Here is a 19,002-nt window from a genome sequence, read left to right on the forward strand (position 1 = left end):
GAAGGCCCTGGGATAGGAGGGAAGATGGACACAGGGCTGCTTGGATGCGGGAGGTGAGATGTGAACAGCGCCATGGGGAGCGCTAAGTGGTGACGCAGTACTTCGGGATGAGCTGCTGGGCAGACGGGCTGGTGAGGGAGATACGTGAGCATTTGTCAAAAGGCAGCAAGAACTGCCGCTGTGTGTCAGCTTGTTGGTTGACAAGTGGCAGGGTTGGGGACTGGAGGGCGGCTGGGCCCAGCTGTGCTCTTTCTCTGCCTGGTGACACCGAGCTTGCTGCTAAGCCCTTCTGAACTCCAGAGGGGCCGCGGCTCCTCACTTGGCCTGGCACTCGGGCAGCTCCGGGCTAACGGCCATGCCCCACACAGGTCGGAGGCGAGCGAGGTCGTTAAGCCGAAAAGAGCCGTGATAGACTCCGCATGAAGGTCCGTCATCTTCACCCTGGAGTAGACCCTCGGGGCATCAGCCGGTCCCGATAACCACTAAGACAAGGGCTATGGGGTGGGCCCGGAAGGACGGTAGGTGACCGTGTGGCATCTCAGCTTGCACCCCGCCCTGGGATGGAAGCTGGACCACGTCCTCCTTCCGGCCGCTGCGCTGCCCTCCCGAGGCACAGCCTGTCACTAATGAAGGAGACTGGCTGGCTCTGGGTGCACAAAGTCTCATCTGTCAGGCGAGCAGAGTCAATTATCCAGGCCCGGACGCCGCCTCCCCACGTGCTGGATGGAGCTGTTAGCAGGTCCTTGGCACGGACCTTGGCAGGCTCTGATGCTGCCGACGCCGGGGCCAGGCCCTCCGGGCCGGCCAGGACCAGCCTGCCCTTGGAACGGGAGCTTCCCCAGGTCACGCGGGCCAGCGAGAGCCTCTGCTGCAAGCCCACCGGCTGCCTCTGCTCCGGCCGGGCCGCCGTCTCTGCGTGACGCTGCGGAGCCGGGCTCAGGACAGCGCAGATCCCGCGCAGTGTGGTACTGGAGCAGGCGCAGAGCAGGACTCCACGATCCCAGCAGGCGGGTAAAGGAGAGTCCCGGAGCCCTCGGTGGCTTTTCAGGCTTTTATTGAGCTTTGACCTCATTTGTAGTGCGGCCCCAGGCACGCAGCAGGCAGGGGACGGGGGGCCTGCCAACCTCCTGGCCCCCGGCGAGTCTTCACTCTTTCTGGGCTCTCCGGCGGTCTCCGTGTCTCTGCTACTCTGCTGGTTCTGCTCTCGTTCTGCTGCTGCTCGTGCTCGTTCTGCTGGTGTCCCCATGACGCCGCCCTGATAAGCCCAGCCCACCTACACATGCCCACACCCTGCTCAAGGTGCCGCCATCAGGCCATCAGGCATGTAGGACCGCAGGGATCCATCATTAACGCTAATGGCGGGAGGGCAGAAAGGCCTGATCATTTCCACTTACCCTACTATGTCAACAGCGGGGAGGCCAAGGGGCCCGCAGGCCCGGCTCCCTGACCCCTCAGGAGGTGACACCAAACCGGGGCCGGGGGGCTGGGGGTTGCCCAGGTGCTAGACCAGGGCCTGCCTGCTGGGCCCATTTTGCCATCAGTTCAGGAAAGCGCTTCTTGAAAAGAGAGGGAAAAAAAGCAGAATTTGATATTTAGACTTTGCTTGACCTTTAATTTCCCAGAGAGGTGCTCTTGCCTGGACATTGTGAGGAAAGGGGGGTCTGGAGCCCTAAACGGCCCCCCTTTTTCCTGAGAGACAGGCCCGTCGCAGCGCTGATGCCCATTCCAGGAGACGCAGCAAGCAGGCCACCGCCGGGCGTGCTGCGAGGTGTGCTCTGGCGTGTTCCTCCTGCTCTGGCTTCTGATCCACTGGGATGGGGTTTTCTTTTGTGGCAGGGAAGGTGCGACTTGGGGTTGGCGTGCTCCGAAGGCTACACCACCTACTCCCGATGACTTTAGCACCTGTGTCCTGACTTCCTGTCTGCAGGGGAGGTGGGAGGAGAGCTGGGGTGGGGGAGAGGGCCCTCCTGTGCCCAGCACTGCCCTCCCCGGGGTGGATTGGAGGTCACTTCACTGTCAAACAGGGGCTAACACCCCTCCAGATTGTAGAACCACTCACTCCTGAAAAGCCCCTGTCCACACCTGGCCGGGATAGCATCCTAACCCGTGAGTCTTTTTATAAGACCTGGCTGCTGTCTGCTGAGTACTTAACTCACATGTTGAACCCCATTCACTAGAGGGTTCGGGAAATAAAACCTAGGGGTGAACCATATGAGGCAACCGATCTGCATTTTCAAGGGTCACTTTTAGGAAGATCTTCTGGCGCCGTGTAGCAGCGTGGAGGGGTGTCCAGAGCAATGAGTCGCCTTCTTCTGCGCAAAGGGCGAGGCCCTGAACCAGTGAGGGAGGAGGCGGCACGGGGGAGGGCTAGACAGAGATTCACCTGTGCTCCGAAGGGCTGGATTCATGGGGAGAGGAAGGGGGAGGTGGAGCATTGTTTCTGTTTGGACAATCAGTGAAGGTGGAGGAGTGAAGTAAATGGACAGACAGGCTGTCGCTCTCGGGGGCCTCTGTCAAAGGGCCCCACCTCTGCACAGCTTCGGGTTGGCCTCTCTGTAGGGAGCCCGCCCGTCTGTCCTTTGTGTGCCGAGGGACTCAAGACAGACAGAAGCACTTGTTTGGAAGGCAAGTCAGCTGGACTCTGGGCCCCTCCTCACCCCCAAGGAGTCCATCATCCCCCCGGTATGACATCAGCACCTTCAACAGGATTCCAGGCCTGTGAGAGGAGACCTTGGCTCCCCGGAGCTATAGGGTGTGCAGCTGTGACCAGTGATGGGGCCCGCATGGTCCGGGCCCCTCCTCGCCACACCCCACCCCTGAGCCCATGTGCCTGCCCACCCTGTCCCTGGGTCTGGCACAGCCCGGCTATCTTGTAATGTCTGGGCAGGGCCCAGCGGAGGCTCAGGACAGGACCCCACACAGGTTGGGAGCCCCAGAATTGTGCTCTGAGCCTGGTGGAAACTGAGCAGACAGCACAGTTCAGTTCTTGGCATCTGCAAGTGGGACTCACCAAAATGGGATGCACATCAGAGTGAGGTCAGCTTTGGCTGAGAACCTCAAACAGAGGGGAGTCCAAGAGTGAAAGGAAGGGGACCCTGGGTACATGCAACCAGGGTGTGGCCCTGGCTTAAAAAACAGCCACAGATAAAGGAGCTTGGAGGACGAGAGCTGGGCTCACCAGCTTAGTTGGGCCGGCTTCTCCGCTGATGTCAGGCCCGGGGGCCGCCAGACCCTGCGCTAGATTCAGCGGCCAGGCCAGCGAGAGCCTTGGGGAACAGCTCACAAACCCTTTCCAGGGAGTCACCCCAACAGCCTCGCAGGCATGCCACAGAATTGAGAAAATGAAGTGTCTTTAAAGCCAGGGTCTCTTCTGTGATCAAGAGGCAGAAATGGCCACAGCTCCAAGGCCGCCGCCCTGGGCAGGAGTTAAGCAAGCACTTTCAGAATGAGCTTTTAGATCCCTGGGGAGGCTTTTGCTCTCAGATCCTAACTTTGTAAGTGGTTCCCCAGAGAGCTGAGGGAGTCACACTCCTCGGTCACAATCCCATCCCCAGGATCGGCCCCCACTCGTGCAGGTAAAGAAACCCAAGCATCCTGGTTCTGAGTTTGTCCTCTAAAATGCTAGCTAAAGCTTCCCAAACCTGCTTTTTCTAAAACCTCCAGTGCATGTGTTCAAAATCCAGATTTCCAGGCCTCTCCCCCAGCAGCTGTGTCAGTTCCACAGTCGGGCCTTCTGGAGTCTGGATTTTCAAAAGGGTCCCAAAAATTCTCACGTGCAGTCAATGCTTTTGAGCCAGTGTCTCTGGTCAAGGGTCTCTGGCTATTCCCAACCCCGGCAGGTAGGCCGTGACCACTCCGGGGAGGAGACCGTGCTGGCCTGGGTGACCGGTGGGACCTGGTCCCGGCCTGTGCTGGGCAGGGACACTTAGAGCAGGACTGGGCCCGGGGGCAGATTCTGCCAACCATTCAACTTCCTCAAAGTTCACAAGACCCTGCCTGATGAGATATTCTGAACTAGGCCGCTGCAGACATGATGAGTCATATCACTAGGATTGTGGGGATGGAACCTGTTCCAGACTTAGTGGCAGTGAAATTAATTAGACCGGCTGGAGAGTTAGGAGAAAATGTAATGGGAGGGACCTTAAAGCACTTGATGCTGAGAAACATGGCGCCGTGTCACAGGGATCCAGCCTGGCTCGGAGTCTACTTCTCGTCAACCTGAGCTCCCCTTCTGTGGCCTTGAGGGACTCTCCTCCGAAGGGCATCGTTTCTGAGTGAGAAACCCACGCCCCTGAAGACACCACCTCCCCTGCCTCTCCATGTCCCCAGGACAGCGGGGATCTGCCCAGCATGTGGCCCACGAAGCCCCGCGGTCACACTGAATGCCCGTACATCCCTCCTGACCGCAGCGCTCCTGGCCTGTGACTGGGGTCAGACTCGCGAGCAAGGGAATACTAGGGCCTGCTTCCTCTTCAAACATCAGGACGTGCTTAGACTCCATGTGGGCAACTTCTCCTCCAGGGGCATTTCTGGGTCAGTTGCTCCCCTCCCCTGTCAGACATGCTGACTCTGGGTGCCCCCCCACCCCCCCAGTGGACCAGCTAAGACCCTCCAGAGGCAGAAAATAACCCAGGGGCCGATGGGCGCCTCCTGCCCGCCTTGAGTGGCTCTGCCCCACCTTAGCTGTGCAATCCGGCCTCACCCGGCCCCGGGCACCCTCTGAGATCACCTCCTCTGGCTCACAAGCTTCCAGCGGCCGGACTTCTTCCCACAAGTCCCTGCCCCATTCCGCCTCCCGACTCTGTGCTCCCTGTTTCCCCGAGATGCTGTCCTGAGGGGTGTGGGCGCAGCGGGCCTCTCTTCACGCCGACCTCAGCTCACACATCACCTCCTCCAAGAGCGTCTCCTGACTCTGCACCTTCCCGGCCCCAGGTGTTTGTTAGACACCATGTCCCTCGCCCCCATTGGGCCCACGGATGTCACTCTGCATATTCACCTGCTCCCTGCCTTTCTCTGCTGGAACCCAAGTTGAGTAACAGCTGCGGCCTGTGGTTCGCTCCCTGACGCATCTTAGCGCAGCTTGGCTTGAGTCACCGAGCAGCACAGCACGGCAGCCCTGGAGAGAAGGGACCATTACATGGCACCTTGAGACCCAAAATAAACCTTCAGTCTCGGGACTGGAAAGAGCTTTGGTCCCATCAAGTCCCATGAGGCATCGAGGTCACCTAACTTAGAATGTCCGGCTTCCGGCAGGATGTGCCCCAGCGTATCCTGTGTGGGCCCAGGATGCAGGCTTCTCAGATTACCAAGTGCAAACAGGTTACTGTGGGCCTTGTTCCAGGCAGACTCTGGCCAGCAGGTCTGGGATTCTGTGGGTCCACCCAGCTCCCAGGGGATGCCGACGTGGCTGGCCGGGAACCGCACTTTGAGTATGAGGGTTCAGGAGCATCTTAGCTCACGGGGATGGTCTCCTCGCCAGATGTAGAAAGAGCAGCACAGCTTGCAGGAGGAGGGGAGACCACACGCTTCAGTCTCACACGGGGCAGGTCATCAGCAATCCCGATCTGGACTTCACTCGACAAACATCTTTCGCTTTTGTTTTCTTTCTTGTCTTTTTTTTTTTGCTCTTGGTTTTTTAATCTTGTTTTTTTCCCTTTCTTTGGTTTTAATGTATTCACACTTATTGAATTCCATTTATTTTTGTGTTTTATCACCAAGCATGTCTTTTCATCGTGACAGGACCACCACTGAGGCCCCAGCCCAGGGAGGCTCAGCTTCTCCCACGTCTCTCTGACTCTCTTTGGCCAGCAATATTGCTTCACCTGAAGGTGACAATGGACACATCAGGGAGGAAGGGCAGGGGGCACCTCTGACAGCATTTTAAGAGGTGAAGATGGGCGCTGGAAAAGGTCAAAAGTATCTGGGTCTGGAGGGTGGAGACGGTGGATTCGGCCGATAATGTTCAAAAGCAATTCCAGGAGGGAGCTTTGGATTGGATCCTGAGAGAGGCCCAGAAGTTCATCAGCTGGACGAGAGGCAGAGTGTTCTGGGCCAGGGGTGCACGGTGAGGAATAGTGGGGTGTTTGATGAACAGTGCGAGGTCAGGATGGCCGCGTAGGGGCTAAAGGGGTGAGGGGCAGTGAGTGGCCAGGGTCGGGGCTGGTGCAGTGGGGATGCCTGGGAAAGGCCTGGGGCTGTAGCTGGAAGGCAGAGACCTGCATTCAATTCATCCAACACAAAAGAGCTCTGAGTTGGAAGAAAGGAGAAGCTTGGTGCAGGTAGAACAAGGCCAGCAAGCATTTCTGCAAAGGGCCAGACAACACTGACCGTTTGAGGTTGGTGGGCTTCGGGTGTCCTTGCAGAAACTTAGTTCTCCCACCACGGGGAGTGTGAAAACGCATGTGTGGCCGAGTGCAAAAAAACCTCTTTTTTTTTTTTTGCCAATAAAACTTGATGAGTACATGAATTTGCATTTCGTGTCATTTCATGTGTCATGAAATATTCTTCTCCTTTTGATGGTTTTTAACCTTTTAAAAATGTCAAAACTATTTGTGGCTCAAGGGCAGCATGAAACCAGGCTGCATATCTGGGCCATATCTGGGCCCAGGCCACAGAGGGTAGGGACAATTTTTTCGGGTGAGGGACAAGTGAAATTCTGTGCCACCAAAGAAAGGGTTCCTACTAAATCTAAGAATGGGTCTCAATCGAGGGGGAAGTGATTGGATTCAAGAAATTAAATTATTGCAAGAGTTCTTTAGGCAGCTTAGCGAAATCTATTTACATACAGGGTACTAATTAAACATTTTTGGCCTTTTCATTAAAACAGACCGCACCCTCTGCTGGCCTGTGTTTGTGTTGTTCTAAGCACTTAAAGACAGCAAATGGCATTTTCTTAATTACCCTAAGACAATTTTGATTAACACAAGTTGCTTTTGTGTGCATAGTGCAACTCATTGAGGTTTTATCCCATATGGGCTTGACCCCGTAAGCATGACTCAGAACTGGTAGGTCAAAATGCCCAGCCTCTTGGCAGGGAGGAAATAATTCTACCCAGAAGGGGATGGTTAATGTTTAACAGCCTACTCTCTGAAAAAATGTATGGGCATATATAGGTACAGTTGTTTCATTTTCACGGAAAGAAAGGTTGTGAAGTGCCCAATTAATAAGTGATAAATTATATAATACTCTTTATTGTGAATTCCATATAGCTAATTAATTCGCATAGAATGCATTCGCTCATTTTTGCTGAGCTTTTGCCTTCACAGCTCACCGCTGCTTGCAGCAGTCATAATTTGGCAAAGCAAAACTATGAATACATGTTTGATTATTATCCAGTCAGCCCAGAATTTCCTCATGTCATTGATAAGTGAAATGAGTCCCAACATGAATGTTGATTGACATTTTTATGTTCGTGACTGAGGCCTAAAGGGGAATGTTGCGACTTCAATGACATGAGCAACCTCTGCTGACTCATAGGACAGTTTGAAAATACTGCCAGAATAGTCACTCGAACAGTCTCACTAGTCACAACATAAGGCTGGAGACATGGCACATTTTTAAAATTTAATTTGCATTTCCCCCGGTTTCCCTCACTTTATTTATTAGACAATAAATAAAATAATAAAGTCTCGATTTTTAGCGTTTGCCAATTTCACTGGTGTAAATACTCCCACCCTGGATCATTTCAAGCTACTAGAAGGTAGAGTTGGGAAAAGATGTACCGTTATGATATTATTTCTATAGTACAATCAACAGCTTGCAAAATTCCCGAAAATGTGAAGATCAGCTCTGGAGTCAGCTCAGACTGGCTTTGGCTTGAGTACATGTTACATCTCATTTATCTAAAACTGTCTTGCAGGTAGCAACCAAGAACTACTAAAGAAACTGCTTTGTTAAAATTTAAAAAAAAAAAAAATGAAAAGACAGTAAGGATCTCACTACGCAGATAGCTCAGAATCAGTTTGTCATCTAAATCTACCAGCTTAATAAAATGACAACATTCTCAAAAGTTAACTCTAAAAAAATTAGCCCTCGAAACACAGGATTCTCAGGTGGCTGAGACCAAAGATTAGATTCTCTGTAGCTATCTGGCCTGGGGCAATGTCCCTCCTGCATCCAAACTACATTTAACTCAGATAATGGAATCTGGGATGTCAGAGCAGGAAGGAGCCTTGGAAATTAAACAGTCCAGTTTCTGCTGTTTTGCAAATGAGGAAAGTCCAAGGAGGTTAATTTACTTATCCAAAGTCACAGAGATGACATCAAAACCTAAGTTTTCACTTGTAAAATAGTTTCTGTGTGCTAATTCCCATCCTACCTCCCCGAATGGGTGCCAAGGTGACATCACGTGGTAAATGCATTCAAACTTCTCTCACTTTGGGGATAAGTGGGTCCCTTCAGCAATACAGTTTGGGGGAGAGTGTTGTTAAGCGATGGAAAAGAAATTTCTGGTTATGTATACGCATGTTCACACCACTAGGTTGTTAGTTTGGTTGTTTTGTTTTGTTTTGCTTTATTACAGTGTTTACCACGGTTCCATTAAGGTACGGATCTGCCCATTCCCAGAGTAATCATTTACAAATGACTACCAAGAGCACTGGATAAGACTGGTGTTCAACCTACCCAGCCTCAAGCAAATTTCAGAGTTAAGAACATATTTTATACCTTGGTCTGAGAGTCAAAAATCTCTGGTTCTTGAGAACTGTTGGCAGAGCTCGGTTCCTTTGGAAAATGGGCGTTAAGCAATCTCAGTGGGCTGCTAAAAATTTCATTTTTTGAAAGGAGAGTTTCTTTCCTCTTCCCTGGAAGTGACAAATCTGCCACTGTACACCTTCTTTGCTTCTTTTTCCCCCCTCTCTCTTTTTTAAATAATACACACTTATACCCTCTTTTCTGAAACCCTGGGGCCAGATAAGAGCGGAATTTCAAGTTTTTCTACTTTTAGAAGGGTAGCACTGCACATACACTGGATCTGAAGTCACATTAGTGGGGTCTGGAGGAAGACTCCATAATCAAGCACATTTCTATATTGTGGCAAACTATAAATATTCATATGAAGTGGGATAAACAAACCTATAAATAGCTTCATGTCAGTGCATTTCAGGTCAATTTTACCACTGATGGAGTAATCTTTAAAATTAACATTTCAGAGCTATTTAGATTTTTCAGTCCTGGCTAAGAAAGGATAAGCCTGTAGTGTTGGCATCAACGTGTTCTTCATGCATTAAATAAATGTGTGTATGTGTGTCTGTTTTCTTGGTCCACATTCAACCCTCATTTTATTAATGCACATTGGAAACGGCTCATTTTTGTTACATTTCTCTCAGAGAGGCGTTAGCTATATTTCGCTCTGATCTTGCTTTAATTCTTGGCTTTGCTCTGGGTGAGGTTTTCTGAGATGCTTCGGGATGGCTGGATGAATAAATTGCTTTCATGTTCCATCTCAGATGGTCCCCTTGCACCATCAAAGGACTTGGTAATGACTTGCTTTGCTTTCCACTTGTACAATGCAATGCAGTTTTGTTATTTTATTTGGGGGGGGGCTACTAAAGGTACCCATACCTGAATAAAATTATATTCAGAAAAAAAAAGGTGCAGGTAACGAGAGAACAGAGCACACTGTTGAACTGTCTCCTTGCAGAAAAAGAAGTCTTGACCAGTCTGATTCATTTTGGAAATGGCAAGGAAAACTCTACTTTTCTTCTCGAATCTTCATAGTCTGATAAATACTAGTGCTCTAAAGATAGATACTTGAAGAGTTATCCAGAATATTCTTCAATGTCAACAATGAAAATTGTGTTGGAAAACTAGCTAGCAGGGAAAAAAAGGATCTGCCTGGTGTAGGAGAGGCTATATCCACAGAAATAATATGTGCAGGACTTGAATTGTTGCAAACAGAGGAAACCACTGACTATGCCAAAAAAGTGAAAAAGAAAGAAGCAAAGAGCTACAGGTTTTAAAATTGTAACTATGGCCTAGTGTATAATAAAAGCTATCCAGTAGCAGAGCTATTTCCGAAAGCCACTTTTCACATGCAATGCCACTAAAATACCAAAGGCCATACATAACGTCTGACCCTTGCTGCCACCTCATATAGAAATTCTTACATGGGAGCTTAAAAAAAAATTTTTGCTTGACTGGTCCACTGTCCTGCGGCCACGGAGACGGCTTTGTCTGGAATATTCCATTTCCAATGTCTCTCACACTTCCCTCTTTTCAGATGCACAAAAGGGTTTTGTAAAGTTTCTCTTGGTTTTATTGCCGGCGGCTGCAGAAACCACGCCACATGCCTGCTGGAGGGTTATGGGGTGTGATTTTATGGGACTGGTGTCTTCCGAGCTGCCCAGATTTTTTTAATACGGGTGAGTTTCCCGAAGGGCTGTTCAATGAAAACCTGTGGTTATTCCAAGTCTTTGCTGGACGGCGGTGAACAAAGCTCCTTCCCGGGCCGCACGCGGGGCCGGGCCCGCGCCTCCTGCAGGGACTCGGGGTGCGGGCACCCCTTCTCGGGCTAGGTCCTGGGCTTGGGCCCTAAAACCCTTTCTAACTAGTGAGACTGCGCCGCTTGTGCCGGCTCCGGCAACACCGCGGGGCGTCCACTCCGCGGCCCCAGGAGCCCCCTCGGCCAGTGGCCGAGCACCCCCGCGCCGACGCCCCGACTTCTGTGTCACCATTTCTCTGTCTCCCTTGTTGGAGGCTCACTGGGGTAGCCCTGGTCTGCGGGGGGCACCGCCGGGTCTGTCCGCTCCGCAGCGCGCACCTCGGCGGCCACTTTCCACGCTGCCCGACGACGGCCCCTCTGCCCCTTTCACCCCTACAGGGCACCCCTTTCTCGCTTGCACCCGCCTCCCCGCCCCCTGGAGACCTCCACCCCTAAGAATCGGCAAAGAGCCCCCCCTTTCCCTGCCTCGGAGGGGGTGAGGCCTGGGTGACTCCAAGAGGCCGGGCCGGCTCCAGCCTCATCCTGGTGGGGGACCCCGACCCCAAGTGGCGGGTGGGGGGGGGGCCGCGGGCGGAAGCGCCCAGAGCCGCGCGCAGCGTCCGGTAGGGGGCGACCTCCCCCCGCTTTCTGGGCGGCGCTCTGGCGGGGGGGACCCCAAGGCGGGCGGCCGCGGGGATGGGGGCGCGGGGGCCGGGCCCGGCCGGGCGGGGGGCGGGGGGCGCGGGGCCCGGCGCCGAGACAATGGGGGGGCCGGGGCGGGGGCCGGGGCGCGCGCGGGGCGGGGGCGGGGCGCGGCGCCTCCTTCCCGGCCGGCTCGGGCGGCGGCGAGCGCGGGGATTGGCGGCCGGACCCGCCCCCGCCCCGCCCCGCCCGCGCCGCCCCCCGCCCCGCCCGCCCCCCGCCCGCCCCCCGCCCGCCCCGCCCCCCGACTCGCGGCGGCGGCGCTCCGTGTGCCTCGGGCTCGGGCTGCTCCGGCGGCGGCGCCTGGGGGGCTCGGCGGGCCTGAGCGCGGCCCCTGCTCCCGCCGCCGGCCCGCGCCCCGCGCCTCCCTTTGTCCGCGGCCGGCGAGCGGCGTCCGGGCGGCCGGCTCGGCCCCGCGCCCCGCGCCCCGCGCCCCCCGCGCCCCCCGCGCCGCGGCGATGCCGGACCAGATCTCCGTGTCGGAATTCGTGGCCGAGACCCATGAGGACTACAAGGCGCCCACGGCCTCGAGCTTCACCACGCGCACGGCGCAGTGCCGCAACACCGTGGCCGCCATCGAGGAGGTGCGCGGGGGGCGGGGCGGGGCGGGGGCGCCCGGTGCCCGCCCGCGCGGCCGGGAAAAGTTCCGTCCCCCGCCGAGCGCACGGGGGGGCGCGCCCCGCCGCGCCGGGGCCCTTTGTTCGTGCCGGGGCCCCCGCGGGCCTCGGGCCGGCCCGCCCGCCCGCCCGCGCCCCGCTCCCGCCCGGCCCCCCGCCGCCCGCGGACCCGCAGGTCGGGGCGCGGACTTGGGGGCCCCGCGCCGCCGCCCGCCCGGCGCCGATCTCCCCGCGCGGGGCGCGCGGCCTCCCGGGTCGGGGGCGGGGGCGCGGGGAAGGTGCGCTCCGGCCGGGGGCGCCCGCCGAGGCCTCGCCGCGTGTCCCCCCGCCCGCCCGCCGAGGCCTGGCTGCGGGGCGCCGTCACCCCGCCCGGGGCACGCGGGGAGCCCCCGCCGGCCGAGCATCCCCGGCGCGAAGGGCAGAGTCTGGGGGGCCGGGCCGGGCAGCCCCACCCCTCAGGCCCGCCCGCCCGCGCGCCTGCCCGGCGCCCCTCGGGGCTGCGGGGTCCGGGAGGCGCCCCGAGACCGGGACCCGCCGCGGAGCCGCCTCCGCCCGCCGCCGAGACCTCAGCCTTAACATGGGGGTGTTGTGGGGCCTCGGGAGAGGACCGGCGTGAGGAGAAGGGCGGGGGCTCTGGCGAGGGGTGCGCGTCGTGTCCCCGAGCGCCGCGGGGCGCAGCCTGCGCGCCCGGGAGCTGCTGAGGGAAGAATCCGAGCCGGCCCCGGGCTCCTCGCGGACCGACCTCGGGCCCGCGCAGCGCGGCCAGAGCAGACGAGAGAGACTCCGCTTCTGGATGCTGTGCGCGCACGAGAGCCCCCCACCCCCCCACAGTTGGCGAGGGGCTCCCCTGCGCCTCCCCAGCTTCCCTGACCCCCACCGGGGCTCCACTTGCGGCGCGGGGCTCACGGTGCCGCCTTCCCGGGGCAGGTGGCCGTGGGTGGGAGTTTCCCCAGGAGCGCTGGCTGAGCAGCAAGAGGGAATTTTTTCAGTGATTTCAAAACACACCCCCAGTGTTTGTGGCGGGAGGACGACCCCACGGCCGCTCTCACTCGGGGACAGGAGGGTCCGGGCGCACCTGGGAGAAGCTGGGCCTCACCTTCCGCTCTTTCCCCCCTGCAGCTTGTCAGGTAAACACAGTGGGCCGCCGAGCTTGCAAAGCCGAGCAGAAGGGAATTGCTGTTAAAATTGCTGGTACTTTTGCTGATTAATTTTTGTCTACACTGTCATTCCCAAGCCCTCCCTGTGTTGTGAGTAGATCACCCCAGCTCAGGGACCCCGCGGAGGAGGAGGAGACTGGGTGTCGGTGGTGAAGTAACGGTGCTGAGAGGCTGGCCTGCTCCGGGCGGCCGTCCGAGCCCGGGTCAGCGCAGGCCTCAGAAATGAAGTCGTGGACGTGGCTCCCTGTCTTACTGTCAGCAGCTGCCATACATGACAGCAGGACAGGTGAGCCGGGGCTTGCGACCCAACTGGAAAGTTGTTTCCTTCCTGAGGGTCGTTCCCTGGAGTCCTGGGCCGGCCGCTCCTTTCCAGAGAGCTTGAGTCGCCCCCATTCCCCAACTTGTTCCAGCTCTGGTTGCGCGAACAAGCAATGCCCAGGTATCTCGGCTCTCAATAAGCCTCTACTTTCTCCTGGAAACAAGACTGGAGAGCAGGGCTGGTGACAGAAAACTACTCATTTGGCTGAAACTCAGCACACAAAATGGCAGTTTCCATTGCAGCCGGCGAGCGCTCGGCTCCGCGGCCCGAGGGTGCTGCTCTGACCGGCGCGCCCGGGCTGGACTGTCCGCAGCTCCTCCGTCCCCATCTGCGCTCAGCCCACTCCTGTTGTGGCCACACCTCACCCCTGCCTTGCCCGAGGAACCTGAGACTGGGAAAGGTTTGTTTTGTTTACTCAAGGTGACAGAGCCATTAAGTGGAAGAGCTGGAGTTTGAACTTGAGTCCAGCTGTTTTCAGAAACTGCCGCTTTCTGTTTCTTCTGACAGTGCTGAAGGCTCCCACCGCCGCTGTCAGCCAGGCCTGGGTGCAAGTTCATTCTCCCACTTGCTAGTGGTGTGAACTTGGGGGCGGGGGTGGGCTAACATTTTTTCCTTTTCATTGGTTTTAAAGTCTGGCTAACAATGCCTGTCTGCTTCAGAGGGCCGGCCTAGGCTTCCGACATGACCCACAGCTCTGGGCCTGGCAGACAGGCTTTAAAGATGCTGCCTGCTGCACGGGCCATCTTAAGTTCATCATTCACAGAAGGGCAGGGTTGGGGGGGGGGTGTTGGGCTGAGGATGGGGATTACCTGGGGGAGAGGGGAGTCGAGGAAGCGGGTGAAGCATGAACCCACACTCCCCTTTTAACCCTTGTCATGTCAGAGCAGGTGAATGTAAAACTGTTTAAAGCACTGACTTGCTGACCGTTTTCTCTGGGTGAGTTATTTTGGACACTGGTGCTGCAACTGTTGTCTGTCCTGTGTTTTTGGAAGCATTGGGGAAAATAAGTAGATGTGAAGTCTGAGAAGTGAGCTGCCGGGTATTTCAGTTTCAGTTTCATTGAGTCTCTGGGCCCTCAGAGATATTCTCAAACAGGGGAAGACCGTGTGCATACTTGGCATATTCGTGTGTATCATTAGACTCCCCCCTTCAGAGCCGCGTCCAGCCGGCCTTGCTTATTTGGCTGTGTTAGATATGGGGTTTTAAAAATAAATTGGATGTTGACTCTAAGTATTAAATTTTAATCTGCTTCCTTCCGGGGCCATAATTCTCTACTCTGTTGTCCTTGGTTACCTTGGAAATCTCGTTGCTGTCACAGCACCGGGCTCTCACTGCGGGGTGCAGTGAGCATCTGGGCGCGCCGACTCCCAGGGGGCCCTGCTGTCCTTGGGGCCAGGCGCCCCTCCCCGCAGTGACAGTGGGAACCAGGCCTGCCAGCCTTGCAGGCAAGAATGTGATTCTGAATCTCGGCGCTTGTGACTTCTCCGCGCAACAGCTCCTCGAGTCCCAGATGGCAGATTTCAGTTGCGTTGTCAGGCATCACCTCCTGGCCCGGTGCCTTCACGCAGTGGGGCGCGCCCGTGTGGGTCACGCTCGGCCACCTTTGCCTCCTGGTTCTGAAGTCTGGATCTGTGTGTTTGGGGACTTGAGTCATCCAGGGAGGGAACGATCTTGAGTGATTCCTCCCCCATTCAGCTTCTCCCCTAGTGATTCAAGGAGCGGATGCTGGCCCTAGAGGCGCCGGCCCTCCCTCGTGGGCAGCGCGGCTGTGCGTCCCGGCCGTGGCCTGCTGGGTGGAATTTGTTCTCCTTTGGAAGAGCAGGCAGCTTAGTGGGGCAGACAGAAAACCTATAAACAGGCCAGTGCAACAAGATGCGGCGGGGACTTTGGCCCCTGGATTGCCCAGACTCCTGCATGCCCAGGGATGGACACGGTCAGGAGCGCCTGGGGCTGTGGCTGGGAGGGCCTGGTATGATCGCGCGGGCTTGAGTCCGGGGAGTCAGATCTGTGGTCCCCCAGCTTCAGTCACTAAGGCCTCTCAGCATGGCCTTGCTAGCTGCCTCCCTGCCTTAGGCAAATATGGGTCCACCCCTGCGGTGGCGGCCAGCGAACCCTCCGGTCACGTTCACCCAGCACCCTTCACAGGGCTGCTCAGGGCAAGAGTTTGGCTTCATACACTCATGGAAGGCGCTGATGCCTTCCTAGACACGCGCGGCCTCCGTCGTGTGTAATATGAAAGGTGAACATTTGCTTCCTCAGCAGAGCCGTCCGCATCGCAAGTGGCCACACGTGTGCTGGCCGGTGAGCACGTGGTCCTTGTTGCAGAGTTATGTGGACAGTGCGCGTTCAATCCCTGCACCTCCCAGAGGGCCCCCAGCCCGCTGCCTGGCTCCAGGGAGCTGCGGGAGCCGAGCCCTACCCGAGAACAACGAGTCCAAGCCCACACTCGGGCCTTCCCTGGAAGCTTTCGGCACATTAACGCTGGGGAAGCTCTGGCCGGGCCAGGAATCCTGGCTGCGCCTTAGCATCACTGGGGCGGGGGGTGGAGCAGAGACGCCTGGCCCCACTCCCTGGGGGCCAGGGAAGTTCAGACTTAATTGGCTGGGGTGGGCCTGCAGTGTTGGCACTTTTGAAGGTGATGTCAGGTAGCGGTGAGTGCCGTGAAGAAGAGCTTGGCAGAATACAGGCCTCGGAGGGGGCGATCAGGCGAGGCCCCTCTGGAGAGGTGTTGTCAAGCAGAGCTGGGCTGGACTGGAGAGGCACCGGCCTCTGGAGAGGCCAGCGTTCGTGAAGAGACGAGGGGAGGAGAGAAGAAAGAGAGGAGAGGCGTGGGCAGGACGGCATCACCCAAGGCCTTGCCGGTCTTGGTGGGCGATTTGGATTTTGTGCCTATGCGACGGGAAGCTGTTGGGGAGCTTTGAACAGGGAATCGTTTGATCAGATTTACATTTTAAAAATTCCTCCGTGGTGGTTCCTGGGAGAATAGACTCACGGGGCTTGAGCAGAAAGAGGCAGGCAGGGTCAGGGATGGGGGTCTGTGGCCGTCGGAGGGTTTGGGCCAAGTGGCAGCTGTGGGGGTGATGAGAGGTCAGGGGGAGGTGACGCCTGGGTAGAGGGAGGTGACGGCCGTTCTCTGCTGTTTCCAGGCCGACCACAGCTGGTGACACTTCTTGGCCGTGTTGGCGCCTGATGCTGGCCCGACCTCAGCCCCCGAGCTCTCCTCTCTGCCTGCCGAGAGGCGTTGCACTCTGCAGCCTTGCTCGCGCTTCTCCCCGTCACGCGGCCCGGAGAGCAGCTTGCAGGCCCTTCCCGGATCTCTGTGCCATGGGGGGTGTCAGCTCCGGTGCTGAGTGACCCTTCACCCACCAGCACCAGGCTGTGATGCCCCGTCGTGGTGATGGTGGTTTTCTCAAGGACTCTGGTGTGTGTTGATCCTTAAGTCCTTAAGTTACGTGGGGGGCGCCCCAGGCCGGGGCTGCAGGGGTGGGGTGGGCCGCGCTTGAAGCGCACATGCGTGTATTTTATGCTCTTGACCTTGTCTGTGCCGTGGGCCCCCGATACTCTGGTGACGGCAGAGGCTCGCTTCAGAGGTCATAATGCAAAAACTGAAATACACAGCATCTCACAGGGGCCCACATATATAGAAACAGTTGAAAAATCGGCATCCTTGACGTGTGCGTCTTTGCTGAAGCTTCGATATCGAGATTCTGGAGTGACTTTGGTAGATGTCCTCACGTGGCAGCGCTGCCGGTGGCGCGACCTTGCCAGCTGTCTCCAGCCTCGCCCAACTCTGCAGACGCCTTTTGTTGGTGCCACTCGTGCTGCCGGTGTGCGCCGTTTTACATTCGCGATCAAGGACAAATGCTAGTTTTTCATGAGGGACAATGAAAGGCAGGTGTAATTCTGCTTTCCTGTCCCAATTGAGGGCACCCCGGAATTCAGGCTGAGAATGGCAGGCTCGATGGCAAGCTTCTCGCGCGAGCGGTACCCACGCCGGTCAGGAGGCTTCCTCCTGGGGATGTGGTCATCGTCGTGAGTTGGTCTCGGGGTCTAGGCAAGAAGGGCTCCGCTCTGCGGGGGGAGCTTTTGGGGGGCACCCTCCACTGGTGGTGGTTTGACCGCTGTGGGGTGCGCTGCACGGTTCTAGCTAAGGGCTCGGGGGTCCCTGGGTTGGTCCATCTGCTCACACACGCCCCGTGTTCGGCAGAACTTATGTGGCGTCTCAAGTCCTGGGCGCGGGTCCTTTCTGCCGGCCAGCTCTGCCGCCCTTCCAGGCCCTGTTCTTCTAGCACATCCTCCACTGTCTGGCGCTCCAGGGAGTCACCCCGGGTCCCTGCCTCTGGGGTTAAGGGAGACTGCAGGCTGCGTGGCTTTCAGGGGGTTATGTGCGCCAGCAGGCGCAGAGCAGGACTCCATGATCCGGGCAGGCGGGTAAAGGAGAGTCCCTGAGCCCTTGGTGGCTTTTGCAGACTTTTATTGAGCTTTTTACATCATTTGTAGCGCGGCCCCAGGCACCCGGCAGGCAGGGGGTGGGGGACCGCGAGGCTTCACTCTTTCTGGCCTCTCTCTGCTCTCTCTGCTTCTGCTGCCAGTGCTGTTGCTTCTACTACTGGCGCCCCCGTGACGCCGCCTTATAAGCCCAGTCTCTCAGCCCAGGTGCGCCCACCTGTGCATGCCCACACCCCACCCCAGGTGCCGCCATCAGACGTGCCTTCAGGACCGCAGGGGTCCGTCATCAGTGCTACTGGTGGGAGGGCGGAAAAGCCTGGCAATTTCATTTACCTACAGTTCCAAGTCTGGAGAGAGGCTGAGGATGCGGGGTGTGCTGGGGTATCCAAGGCATGGCCTGCCTGTCACTGCCCCGCACCAGAGGCCCCTCACGCCCCCTGTCTTATTAGCATCTGCTGGGTGCTTACTGGGCGCCAGCTTGCTTCAAGGCCTTTACATACACAGACTATTAACTTGTTTCATTATTACAATCACCCTGTAAGGTCCAGAGGACCTGAGACACTTCACCAAGATCACAGAGCGGGGAAAGGTGGGGCCTGGATTTGAACTCAAGCATTTGGCCGCCAGAATCTGCTCTTTCCACCCACATGTGGAATAGAGAGCACAGAGCCAAGGAGCAGGCAAGCTGACCAAAGTGTACCCTAGAAACAGGCCTACAGAATTGCAGATCCTGGGGGGGAGGGTAGAACAAAGGGGGGGAGCCTGGTGAACTGTGGAGGAGACTCGGGGTGCTCCGGAGTGGGTGAGTTGTCGTGACATATGCATCTGAAGAGGCATGAGCCTGTCTCCTAAATCGCGTACAGTGCTGTAAGCCAGGGTTACACCGATAACAAATAAAAGATAATTTTTTTTTTAAAGCATCTGCTTTGTCCAGCCTGGGCTGGTGTCCTTGGGGGCCCTGGGAGCCGCGTGGCCAGTCCCCACTGCTTGTTTCAGAGGGTTTGTCTGTGGCATTTCTGGAGGGGCTGCCCCCGGAGGCCCGTGCTGCCGCTGCTGCTGCTTGGTGCAAGGTGGTCGTTGCTGCAGGTTGAGAGTTGCTGGCCGTCCCCCTGGCTGCTAAGAGAATGCGTGGTCACCTGGACTGAGCCATCGGACACGAGCCTGGGGGTGCTCCCATCACAGGTGTTTATTAAATGACTTTAACTGCCATGCCGTGAGTTAAAAGGACAGACCGACCCCTTTCAGGGGACACTGTCACCGCAGGTTGTGGACCCGGGCATCACACAGCCCGGGGGGAGCCCCGCAGTTGTCGGCTGTGTCAGCAAGTCTGTATCTGGA

The 19,002-nt window shown here is 57.1% G+C and overlaps 1 protein-coding gene across 6 annotated transcripts in view; it reads left to right on the plus strand.

The window, feature by feature from the left end:
* Positions 1-11,580: 11,580 nt before the first annotated feature.
* Positions 11,581-19,002, plus strand: part of ASAP2 (ArfGAP with SH3 domain, ankyrin repeat and PH domain 2) — a gene marked incomplete at both ends in the record, with an annotated part of 114,224 nt that continues 106,802 nt past the window's right edge. For all 6 annotated transcript variants that reach the window (XM_084235004.1, XM_084235005.1, XM_084235006.1 and 3 more), the window contains one exon: positions 11,581-11,706. In XM_084235004.1, the coding sequence (XP_084091130.1) occupies positions 11,581-11,706 (126 nt within the window). The remainder of the gene's footprint in view (positions 11,707-19,002) is intronic.

Source organism: Talpa europaea, assembly GCF_964194135.1.
Source record: "Talpa europaea genome assembly, chromosome: 6".
In the NCBI taxonomy this organism is placed as follows: Eukaryota; Metazoa; Chordata; class Mammalia; order Eulipotyphla; family Talpidae; genus Talpa; species Talpa europaea.